The sequence below is a fragment of the Sander lucioperca genome, chromosome 5, assembly GCF_008315115.2.
Source record: "Sander lucioperca isolate FBNREF2018 chromosome 5, SLUC_FBN_1.2, whole genome shotgun sequence".
NCBI classification, from domain to species: domain Eukaryota; kingdom Metazoa; phylum Chordata; class Actinopteri; order Perciformes; family Percidae; genus Sander; species Sander lucioperca.
In genome coordinates this window covers 947,774-961,071 of record NC_050177.1, presented here as the reverse complement: position 1 = coordinate 961,071, position 13,298 = coordinate 947,774, and the positions used below count along the sequence as shown (strand labels likewise).

Genomic DNA, 13,298 nt, shown 5'->3' with positions numbered 1-13,298 from the left:
GTAAGTCTGCATCATTCGCGGATGATGGTTTACTTGTGTTAAGCCTGATTTATACTCGTGCGTAAAATCTACACCGTTGCTACGTACGTAGGAACGTGGCAACACGAACCTACGCCGGACCCTACGCCGTAGCCTGACGTGCGCCTCTCGAAAAATTTAACTACACATCGCGGAGACGTACGTCGCTCGGCCGTGGCTTGGTAGCATTGCATTCCCCCCCCCCCCGACTCATTTCTTGGTTCTCCTTTTCCATAAACATGAAATCGAGGAAAAGGTTAACTTTTCCTGCTACAGATTTCCCACCGGGGTCAGAAAGAACAGGGGAGACACTTTGTTTCTCTCATTATGACTCTAGAGTCACTACTCGTTCCGAAGCTAATCATCATCACTCTCTCACTTTCTCCCTCGCTCTATCACACACACACGCACGCCGGGTCGACGCACACGCCAACGCACAAGTGTAAACATCAGGCCACTTACGTAGGCTACGGCGAAAGCTCTGCGTGGAGCCTCCGCAGAACCATAAATCAAGCTTTACTCTCTAAGTAGTCTCACATTGCCAGATCTTCCTCCACAGCGCTGCGGAAAAGGGTCTGGCTAGTCCTCACAGCATTCTGGGATGGGAGAAAAACGTGCTCTGGTTTATTGGCATTTCTTTAAACCGATCACAATCGTCTTGGGTGGCGCTAAGACTCAGATTGGACAGATAGTCTAGCTAGCTGTCTGGATTTACCCTGTAGAGATCTGAGGAGCAGTTAACCATAGTCCTCAGAAATCCACCGGAGTTTAAAATGGAACGTCATGGATATAGACTACTCTGTGAGTAAACCCATTCTCCAGCGAGCGGACATAATTGCGGCCATATTTTCAGACCTTTGTCTCGTTTATTTCCACTACATGATCTGGGACAATCAGGTTCTGTGCGGACAGACGGCCATCTGAAGAAGCGTTTCTTACCGGGTCTGAGGAGGTGGTGCATCCGCAGGAAGCTGAGGGCGACTCTCATGATGGCGGATTTGTCCAGGTGGGTGCAGACTCGACGGGGGAGCGGCAGAGTGCTGGCAAGCTCATAAAACACCTCCGTCTCCTGACTCCGCCTACTTCTGGCTGCATCACGAGACCGCAGCTTCCTCTGCTCCGAACCGGTCCTACAGGAGGAGGAAGGAGGAGGAAAAATAGAGGGAAAGGACATAATTAACAGATGACATCAAGGAAAGAAGAAGATAAAAAAGGAAAAATATAAAAGGAATGAAGCATGTAGATGACACAAATAGAAAGGACGCTGAAAAGTCAAGGATCATGCCACACTCCTTGCATTCTCAGCATATTTTAAAGGTTTCCTCAAAAACTACACAGAACTTCATTTGCGTTATTCAGGTTATGAGGTAAAGAAATTGGAGAAACCCTGATCAAAATACAGAAAAGACACCATTTTTGTATTACTAATTTACACTAGGAAATTAAACTTGCAATCTTAAACCTTGGAGTTCTGCTGCTCCTCCAACCTCAGATTTCCTCTACAGCCCAGTGTTTTAAAAGTCCCATATTGTAAAGGTTTCCAATTGCCATGTCTTTTTTTAAAGCAGGTTGAAGTGCTATATACAGTATCAAAACGCTCAATCCACTGAGAAATGCACACATATTCAGAACCTGTGCCTTTAAACGAGAGGTCAGGACTTCTGTATGCTTGTGATATCGCAACTTTACTACAAAAAGGTAGAAAGTGCCGCTACAGTCATTCCCCGGCTGCAACGACAGTACAGAGACAGAGAGAGCACAGATCCGGAAGAACCGGAAACACTGACCAATCAGAGCAGACTGGGCTTTTTGGGGATTTTTTTTTAAAATGGAACGTTTCAGACGGAGGGAGAATACAGATATATTCAGACAGACGGTATGAGAAAAACAATGTGTTTTTTGAACATTAAAGCATGTAAACATGTTCTAGTAGAAACCCAAAATACAAGTTGAACCTTAAAATTAACATAATATGGGATATTTGAGTCTCATTTAAAGGGTTCAATGATTCCAGCTAAAGATTCCAGAGTTAAACGCCCCTTTGGGATTTCTCTGACTCTACATTAGGAACCACAGCAGAGCCCCATTCGTCAGCCCTGTGTAAATTGATCTCTGGTGTTTTTATACGAGAAATCATGACCAGAGAGTTCAGCTCTTTCAACATTCCTGGGTGTTTTTTTACAAAGTGGAAACAGCGCTGATTGCAAAAATAGGGAAAATGTCCAAAACTGAAGAGAACAGAATGTTATTTATTTTAGCTTCTGGGAGACTGTCCAGATCCTCCCTCCCTGTACTTTCTTCCCCCTCTCTTCATCCATCCCACAATCCGGCCTGAACTGCTTTGGCCACTACCAACAAACATGTGCTGACAAGTCAAAAGCAGGGTTTCATTTCTCTCTCTAACACACACACACACGTCAAAGGCAGAGCATGCACACACACACACACACACACACACACACACACACACACACACGTCAAAGGCAGAGCATGCACACACACACACACACACACACACACGTCAAAGGCAGAGCATGCACACACACATACACACACACACGTCAAAGGCAGAGCATGCACACACACACACACACACACACACACACACACACACACACACACACACACACACACACGTTAAAGGCAGGGTTTCATTTCACTCACACACACCTTTATTGATCCCTAAAGAGGAACGTTTGTTGTTGTAGCAGCATAAAGACAGCAATACAGATAGGCCTGTCCCGATAGTCAATAAATCAATTAATCGCATGACAAATAAAAATGAGCTCGATAATTTTTCCGGCCGCGATAATTTCGCGATAATTTGCATGCTTGTTTGTTTTCCTCTGCCGCCACCAGAAATAGGGCAGACTCACAACAGGGTTTCCGCTATGTACACCGCGCACCGCCACTCCTTCAGCTGTTTATGAAAAGTCATAAAGTCGTAATTACACGACTCTGCAGAGCCGTCTGCTCTACTGAACTCAAGCGAACTGTCATCCGCTCTCTCTCCCCTTTAGGGTGAGCAACTGTAACAGTGACAGGAGGTCGTCAATCGCGAAGTCATGGCAACCAAATAAACAACAGGGCGAGTACACTTGTCACTCAATCTTAGGCAAAGTGACAAACAGCGACGAAAGCCGCGACGTGAAATCCGCACTCACGCGGGTCCCGTGAAATATGACAGCTACAGTTCATTGGAAAATAGCATTGTGGACACTGAAGTCGATGAATTTACTGTTTATCACACCACAGATGAGACAAGAAGCTAACGTTAGCGAACGCTGCGGTGACGGCCCCTCTGCCTTTGACTCCCCGTTGCAGGAGAACGCTGTATTCCTCCGACACGCTGTATTAACATTACTGTTTTAAAACCGTTTTCCAGGTTAATAGGGGCGCATACCGCTCAAAACCAACATGAAAAACATAGTAATGTCCACTCAGTGTTTTGTTTCGTTGTTAAACTGTGTGTAAAATGAGCGGTGACGTTAAATCACCAGTTTCAGGTAACGGCACCCTACGGTACCGTCTATTTGCTGGATGCTTTCAAGCTAACGGCCGGTAGCTAACATTAGCAGATAAGCCTGTTGACAGCGACGTTATTGTTCATATTTTGGCACAATTTTTCTGACCGTAGTAGTGGTCATAGTGACTGAAAGTGTGATGTGAGATGCTAAAAAGAAACTACATGCGGTTTTCAGGTAACGTTAACGTTTTGATTGTGTTTGGTTTTTATTCCAGTGCATTTTTTGTTAACAGAGACAGAGTCCATTTTATTTATTGTTTTTGGTTGTTTTGTTCATTTATTGTGGATATTTAAAATGTCAGTTCCAGTGTTAAATATTCTTTAGAAATAAAAGTTTATTGATCTTTTAAAAGGTGTACCTGCATTATTATGCCATTATCATCGGTCTCTCAACGACAATATTTATCGCAATAATTTCTGGAACAATTTATCATCCAGCAAAATTTGTTATCATGACATGCCTAAATACAGACAAATAGTGAAAGAAAGAAGAAGAGAAGAATTACAAGGTAAAGTGACTGAGTGATGTCGTTAATAGCAGCAGGGTCAGCAAGTCTATGTTAACAGTGTACACCACCATGATTAATGGTTATAGTGTTTATCTGTATCAATATAAAGCGGTAATGCCCTAGGTCTTGTGGTATCTGACTATTTACCATTGTGATCTAAGTCTCTAGTCAGTGGTTGTAAAGTTTCATGAGACTGTGATTATCATCGAGGTCACAACTGGTCATTCTATACAGTGACACAAGTTTAAAAAACTACAACGAAATGGCTCCTTTGGTGACTAACATTCCACATTACATGAATAAAAGTGGGCTCATTGAATCCACAAGAGTCTCAGCTTTCCAGTCATACCCCATTTATGCAACTCCAAGACTGTAAAGAGACCCCACCCAGCATAAAGAAATATTCAAATACCCCATTTTAGAATAGGAGAAAATAACACATTTGTACTGCATTAGAAAAAGTGAATGTTTTACCTGTGTAAGTGTATGTGTACTAGGGCTGGGCGATATGGAGAAAACCAAATACGTCGATAACGATACCGCAATGATATTGTAGTGTTGACTATTGGTGCTTTCACAAAATATTTACACAATGAGATTTTAGATAAATAATCATCAGTAATGTGGATATAACGACTAAGTGGGTAAAGGCAAATAATAGAACAGTTACAAGAAATGTTCAGAAAATGACATCCCTTTACTGTAATGCAGCCTTTAAAACCAGGAAAAGACAACACTTATGCCATATTACGATATTCAAAATCTAAGACGATATCTAGTCTCATATCACGAGATCGATATAATATCGATATATCGCCCAGCTATAATGTGTACCCATTGAAGCCATTTTGATTCGGATATCTTGCGGTCAGAGGTTTTGAAAATGGCCATGCCAGTTTTTACCTCACCAAAATGTAGCCTAAAGTTAGTTTCCCGACAAGCTAGTATACTCCAGTAGGCTGCAGAGAAGAGCAGCAAGCATCAGAGCGGACCCTACACACCCTACCCTCAGGCAGGCTCTTAGGGTCACGGGGGCGCGGACAAACCACATGAGAAATAGCTTTGTTCCTAGGGCCATAAATGAGCTGCTGAAAGGCTAAGCTAAGCTGGACTTGAACCATACTGTGTTGATAATGCACTATTTTTAATACTTTTTTTTTTACTCCATTTATCTATTTATTGTTGCTGACACTATCACTTTTTATCTTTATATCTTTTTGCTGCCAAGTGAGCGATTGATGTCATCTTAATTTCACTGTGTATTTAATTTTTATGGCACCGTAGTTAAGTGAAAGTAGGTCAAATTGTAATTACTGCTCCTACCAGCAGGCGGCAGCATAGCCATGTAATACTGTCTATTTACAGAGGACATTTAAATGTATGTCTGATCAAACTGTTAGCTCCATAGTAGTAGAAATAATATTTATGTAAAGAGATATAGTAAAATAAAAAAGTGCTTACCCCCCCCCGCCCCCGACAGCGATATCATCGTCCATCACAATGTTTTACTGTAAACATCATCAACTGGCAATTTAGGGGACATCGCCCAACCCTAGCGAGCATTATAACGTGTGTTACAAAGTGACCACGTTTGTCTCAGAAGTAAAGGCTGGACTACAATAGAGCTGTTTGGAGCAGTTTGTGAACAGTGTTTTCTGTTGGAGATGGTAAGTCCCTTTGGGGTGGACTTTGGGCTTTTTCACGTTGTAAACCTATAACATGCACAAAAAAGATACATAACACAATAAAAAGGATAAAGGAAAGGGAAAAAGCCCTCTTAATAAATTTCCCTGCTCCCAGCGTCGCTACTTCATTGCTCCTCGAGGTGGCGCTCAACACATGAATGAGGGAAACTTGAACACAAATTAACGAGCCGAACAGGATGGCGGACAGCAGTTTGGGGGAAAATAAGACGCCCCAGCCACGTTTAAGTCCAAAGTCTGGACCCATAGTTGCTCTATAGTTCTGTAATTTTAATTATACAGACTGGAAAACACGTGCTGCAGAATTGCGTTGTTTTCTAACAGTTTGGACTTGCAGTGAATAAAGAGATAAAACCTGCACTTAACCTTTTCACGGCATTTTGTATTCATAGTTAGAGCGATACCGCGATGTATCATTGTCTAGCAATATATTGACGAACGGAGAATTGCTGTATCGTGATATTATCGTTATTGTGAGCCATGTACCGTGTATCATATCGTGAGGTACCCTGCGATTCCCACCCATAGTCACTTTACACATTAAAAAACGATTTTCACCTGATCCAGGAGACTTTGTTCTCACAGTGGCCTCACTGACAGATGATTCAAATCCTAAAGGCTGGTTGATTCTGCAATGCAGTGGATGCCAAAAAACACTAAATTGCCCAAACTCAACTGCCGACAGCCTGCCAAATGAGAATATATGTTGGTTTTCTCAGCCATCTATCTATGAAAGCAAGATGTCACCATGGGCTGTGACATTTTTCACTATTTTCTGGCATTTTTTTTTAGACCAAACAATCATTTGCTTTATAAAAGGAAAATAATCAACAGATTAATGGAGAACATGAATTATTGTAAGTTGCAGCCATAATGGAGCACTTGTGTTTACAATGTTACAAACTATAAGCAAACAAATACTAAATATGACTGGACAACTGATTGAAGCGATTGAAACAGAAGGAAAAGGATTTTACAACAAAGTCACACCTTGTTTATCTCAGATGGCTTCACACTCAACACACACTACTAAAACTAACAATACTACTGTACTACTGCTACTACTCCTGTTAATGTTCTACTACCACTGATAATTATACTCAGGGTTTATACGCATTTTAACCAATACTTTTCCATGACTTTTTCGGCAAATTTCCATGACTATGTATTCCTGAAAATGTCAGTCGACATTATACAATAAGAATAAAAATCTGTGTTAAAGTTTGATAATTTGCATTTTTCAAATTCCATAACCTTTCCAGGTTTTTTCAAAACGTATGAACCCTGTATACTGCTGTTAATAATAACCCAAACACATAATATATTACACAATCTCACACTCTTACACAACAACAAGTGGGCCAGCTGAGAGGAACTTTAGAGTGTTCTTCGTCAGTGAGCAGAATTGCACGTCAGCGCTCAACGTGAGTGTGTTTCTGGGAGATATACGGCCTGGTTGTGCATGCATTACAGCCCAAAGCATGTGTGTGTGCTGCAAAACAAACTGTGCTCACTGAATGTAAGCAGCCGTTTATTAGCAGTCCTGTGAAAGCGTTTGAGACAAAACACACAGACCACATAAAAGACATTCAGGCGCACACGCGCACACACACACACACACACACACACACACACACAGGTGTGATTCTTCCGGATAATTCCGGAAATCCGGCTTTTCTGACCTGAAAATGAAGCTCTCGTAAATCATGCAAATCCGCTTTTTTTTTCTTTTCTTTTTTTTTTTGGGGGGGTGTCGCAAGGCACAGGTCGGGGGTATTGGTAAACATACTCTGACTCATGTCTTCATATCACTCCGCAAGTGGTCCATTAATTTGTCACGATGTAACTTCATTCAAAGCAGAGCTTCACCAAAGAGCCTGCAATCGTTGCGGAAGGTTATTTGAATAAGAATTTTGGACGTGTGGGGGCGAACTATCTTCTTAGCTGAAGCCGACAACGGGACAATATTGTTGCATGTTGGCAATGCAAGCTGAAGCGATGTAGCAGATGACGTTGAGAAGTTGCAGTGAGGAATATTTTAGGAGCACCATTTTCGGCAGTGCAGAAAGGTAGTGGCCCACACTATCTTAGTGAAACATGGCTAAAAGAGCTCTACAGCGAAAAGATGTGCTGGGCGAGCCGTCAGTCGGTCGAAGCTAACAGAAGCTAGCTGGCGTAAGCTGACAGCTGACCAACGCTACCAAGTGATCGGCGGAGACAGGGAGTACATGTATTTGAAAGAGTCCGGCAGTTGTGGTAGACGAAGTCGGGATATTGGATGGAGAGTCCACTGAAGTCCACTGCGGTCTGAAAGGCTAATCCTCGCTAGATCACTAGCTAGTCGGGAGGTTGACAGCTAACGTTAGCCAGCTGAAGCTAAGAGTCGATCGATGGTGAGTAACGTACATTACACAGGCTGGCAGCAGCACAGAGTCCAGAGTTGATAAGTGTGTGTGTGTGTGTGTGTGTGTGTGTGGGGGGGGGGGGTAGAAAGGTGTTGAGAATGACCAACACCTAATCTTAAACTTAGTGTAGCTACTTAATTTGCTACGACCCGATAGAGGTTACTTAAATTGAGACGTTCAGTCAAAATCAATCATGTCACCTTCAAACGGGATCTCTGTTTGCAGGGTTCAGGCTGTACCGGACCCTCCCGGTGATCATGCTGCTCTGGGGGACCGGCTGTACAGTGAGAAGCCGCTGCTGACGGGCGCAGAGCTCTACCGGAACTCCGACTGCTGTCTGTCCGCGCGGCCGTCTGACGGCATCAGTATTAAATTGAGACAGTTTCATTAGCGGTTAAAAACGTCTCGCGTTAAATAGTAGTCTAATTCGGTACAATTGGTTTTAACGCCTGATGCAAAGTGTAGGCCTATAGGAGTACACATGAAAACCCTGAACAAGCAGCGTCGCTCTGCTCTGTCTTTCTGCTGTGCCCCATTCACGTAGTAGTTTTACACTATGTAGATTAAACTCTGCAATTAATCCGCGGTTCACATGTATGTATGAACTGTGGTGGTCCGTTACACTCAAGGCTATATTCAACATCACTGATTAAGTCGCCTAAGTCAATCCAACAAACAACTGGACTTTAGGGTCAAGTGTTGTTGTATCCGGCCCATGTCCCGGATGTGAAAGCCTCCTTACTGGACTACTGAATATAATAATATTCCATTATATTTTGTATTTTGAATTGTTACCTGCCACCAGAATTTTGTGATTTCCTTGCAATAAATATTGACATTTTTACCATAAATTGGTGCCTAAAAACGTATCAGAATACAGGAATTGAAGTCATTGACCCTCAGAATTTCCTGGGGGAGGACACCCAGACCCCCTCCCCCCCCCTGCTTTGTGTGTTCCCGCAAAGACAAATTCTGAGCAAGGAAAAACCCTGAAGTATAATCACAGACAGCCATAAAAAACATTTAAATTGCAGAGTTAGAGTTATAACTTAATATGTACAGTGTCAACAGAGAAACACGGACAATTGAACAGACAGTGACAACATACATACTACATACCTACATACTGTAGAGAATGACAGTAACAGCATACAAACGGCATAAATAAAAATTTGTTATAAACGTGTGCTCTTTAAAAAGTAGAAAGCATTGTTTGCCAGTTACATTAAATGTTTAAAAATCCGTAAATGTCCGTGGGTGGGGCTGCATGGGCGTGGTAATGTGGGCTGGTGTGGGTAGGTGTGGGTGTGTGGGTGTGGGTGTGGTAGTAAGGAGAAAGAATAGGAGAAGGAAGTTTGTGTGAGGTGGACCTGGTCACCACAGACCCAAATCTTCTCAGCTGTTGCTACTGTCATATGCTGCACTGTCTCTTCATGTGGCACTATTATTTATATTATAACAAGGTAATGCAATGTGTGATCAAGTGATGACTGATTAACAGTAATGTAAATGCTAAATGCCCTAATACCTACATATCATGTAAGACTCAATTTCTCCATTTCTTTGCACAAAACTCTCCAGAAAGTGCCATTTAATGGTTTATTTTTTTTTTTTAAATGAGGGGGGGAGGGGGCTGTCGCAGCGTCATGGGTGCGCCGTATATTTTCCTGCTTTTTTGTCCTTTGCCAATCACACCTATGACACACACACACACACGATATAACCAGCAGGTTGGCCTTATTTACAGAGAACACAATATTCTACTGGCCTCAACCATGAGGGAGAGACAGAAACATAATTAGTGTGTCAAGAGGCAGGCCTGCGTGCACACACACACACAACTCTGAATAGCACATTAAGCTCGGCCTTGTTTGGGTTGGAACATACTGTTCACAAAAACAAAGAGTGTCGAAACACAGGGATGTTTTTTTTTTGGAACCCAAGAGAGTGCGACAGCTTCACTGCTGCTGCGTTCAAACAAAGTACACACACACACACACACACACACAAACACAACACAAACAACACACAACAGTTTTTTCCCACCGACACTGGACGGCAATGATGTCAATATACTTTGGACTGAATTAGCAAACAGTCAATATTTGGTGATATTCAGTGTCTTTAAATAAGTTAATGTTTTTTTTACATTAGATTCAACTTTTACACGGCACGGAGTAGGCAGTAAAATGCAGGTGACATTTCTCCATTTTTACAAAACACATTTCTATAAAATATAGCTTTTGGACACTTGTATGTACAAATGTACATATGTAATTTACAAACATCTAGTTTCATCGTCTACATTGTGAGGATTTGCTGTTTTTCTTTGTCTAATGTGATAATAACGGGAATATCTTTGAGTTGGTCAGACAAAACAAGAGTTTTGATGCTGTCAGTCACCTCGGGCTGTGGGAAACCGTGACAGACATTTTTGGTCACAGACCAAAACGTGACCCATAAACAGCAAGCAGTATGCATCAAAGTGCACAGAACACATACGTTTGTTAAATCCACCCCCTTATGCAGCTGGTTTTAACTTCCTGCTGAGTTGGGGTCCTCTTAGGTCATGCCTGTAGAGGCATTCCATATGTTGGACAGGAAGAAGTGAGTCCACTCCCACAGCTATTTCTGACTTGGGCTGCAACTAATAATTGTCATTAGCGATTAATCTGTCGATTATCAATTCAATTGTATGGTCTGAAAAATGTCTGAAAATTGTAAAAAATGTCAGTCGGTGTTTTTCAAAATGTCTTGTTTATTTCCACAACTCAAAAGATATTCAGTTTACTTTATTATATGTAATTAAAGTAAGATTTTCATTAGTGGAAGAAGTAACCACTTAAGTAAAAGTAGAAATAATACAATGCATAAAATAGAAATACTCTGTTACAAAAGTCCCGCACTCAAAGTTTTATAGGAGTGGGAATCACCAGAGGCCTTACGATACGATATCATCACAATACGATATTATTGCAATTTTAAACATATTGCAATATTCTGCGATATATTGCAATTCATTACCTTTTTTCCAACTTCAAATTTTTCCCAATTTCAAATCATGTCCCCAAAAGGAAACTTTGTCAACATCTGTTTTTATCTAAAAAGATACATTTCTCTGTTTGTTCATCTCACTTCAATTGTATTGCTCCAAAATGGGATTGTCAAGCAGACAAACTGACCAACACATATATAATAAAAGATCGATACTTGGCGTCTGTGTATCGATACAGTATTGCCACGGAAAATATGATACTATGCTGTATCGATTTTTTCCCCCACCCCTACAGTTTTACTCAAGTAAAATTACAAAAGCATCAGCATCAAAACATACTTAATGTACCCAAAGTAAAAGTACTCATTACGCAGAATGGCCCATGTTATAGTAATGTTTATTATATTGTTAAGAGTGTAGTTATTAATGCACGTGTGTGAGCATGTGTTCATCACTTTAAAGCTTTAGTGCTTAACTATTTTTTTTGGCTATTTTTAGGCCTTTATGTATAGACGACAGCTGAAGACATGAAAGGGGAGTGACAGGGGGAATGACATGCAGCAAAGGGTCGCAGGTCGGAGTCTAACCCGGGGCCGCTGCGTCAAGGAGTAAACCTCTATATATGGGCGCCTGCTCTACCAGATGAGCTACCCAGGCACCCATAATGCGTAACTTTTTAATATTAATAAACGTCCAAATGAGTTGCTACAAAGCTAATTAAGACTATCAGCTCCACTCAACTCTCTCTGTATGTCTCAGTATGGCTACGTTCAGAAGATTGTGTCGTCCGGCGACATTCGCACGCAGAAGCTCGAGTGAAGATAGTTACCTCTTCTGAAGAGTCCATTATGTTTTTTTAATCCTCCTCAATTATCCTCGGCTACTAGCAACTGCGTGGGGGAGGGGTGGGGCCGTGTGCTATCACAGAAAGCTTGTATTGTGTGGACGACAGTTTTGTTGTCATTACTTAGAATTCCTCATGGGGCGACAGAAACTACACACTATAGCTTAAAAGTTGCAGCTGGTAGCTTGTGAATTTCTCCCCATGGATCAATAAAGTTCTATTTTAATCTATTATATTACATCGAGATGTATTTGTTGATTATATTTTGTATTATTCATCTGAATAACTAGTAACTTTTAAGTTATTGTGCAGTAAAAAGTAGACAATATTTGCCTCTGAAATGTAGTATGTAGCATAAGTATAAATTAGCATAAAATGTAAAGTACAAGTAGCCTACCTGTACTTAAGTAGCCATAGTAATACTTGAGTATTACTACATTTCTCACAGCTGTGATGTGAAAGCGACATTAATCAAACATTTAAAACACAAACTCTTAACTAAAACACTCCATAATGTCGCTGTGAACACAAAGCACAGCCTGCATTACGTTCAGTCTGCATTCCGCAGTCGCTGTTGTGTTGTGTTAATGGCTAACTGGAAGTCGGGAAGTTGCAGTGAACACACGACACACTAGCTAGTCAACTCGGAACAAAAAACACATTAAAATGTGTATTTCCATAAATGAGTCTCACCGCTTAACCGCGACGGTCTCCTCTTTATCCTTCATGTTCAATCCACGCTGAGCTGCGACTCTGCTCTTTACTATTGTTTCTGTTTATGGTTTATACGGGCAGGACAACGCTGTTGATATCAAACCCTCAGCCGTGTCGACTCGAGCTTCCGCCTGAAAGAAAACGCGGTTTCCGGTCCTATTTACAAAATAAAAGTCTTCCTGAGCTCACGTTACTGGCTTCCAGTTAAGACCAATTTTAAGTTGCCTGTCTAGCTATTTGGCAGTGGTGGAAAGTAATTAGTACTGTAAATTACTATTGCGATAACTTTTTCTCCACTACTAATCAGTTACTCAGACTTTTTTTACTCCACTAGGCTACATGAAAGTTTAAGTTACTAACTACTTTACATATTTAGATTAATAATACAAAAATGATAAACAAATAAAATAAAATAATGATGTAATATTAAGTTACCCAGCAGTAATTAAAAGTTCCACCTTCATCAGCTTGAGCATTACAGTCAAAAAAAATGACTAGACCCATGTTATTTACACATGTACGACCTATGCATACGACTCAGTACTCAAAGTTGAAAGATCAACTATGCGGGCAGCGGAAAGGAA

At 41.3% G+C, this 13,298-nt stretch overlaps 1 protein-coding gene across 2 annotated transcripts in view; it reads right to left on the bottom strand.

The window, feature by feature from the left end:
- The window catches only part of hif1al (hypoxia inducible factor 1 subunit alpha, like), a 28,545-nt gene extending 15,702 nt beyond the window's left edge, over nucleotides 1-12,843 (bottom strand). For both annotated transcript variants that reach the window (XM_031304192.2, XM_031304191.2), the window contains exons 1-2: nucleotides 12,694-12,843; nucleotides 958-1,148 (exon numbers count right to left, since the gene is read on the bottom strand). In XM_031304192.2, coding sequence (XP_031160052.1) covers nucleotides 958-1,148; nucleotides 12,694-12,728 — 226 coding nt within the window. In that variant the 5' untranslated portion in view covers nucleotides 12,729-12,843. The remainder of the gene's footprint in view (nucleotides 1-957; nucleotides 1,149-12,693) is intronic.
- Nucleotides 12,844-13,298: the final 455 nt, after the last annotated feature.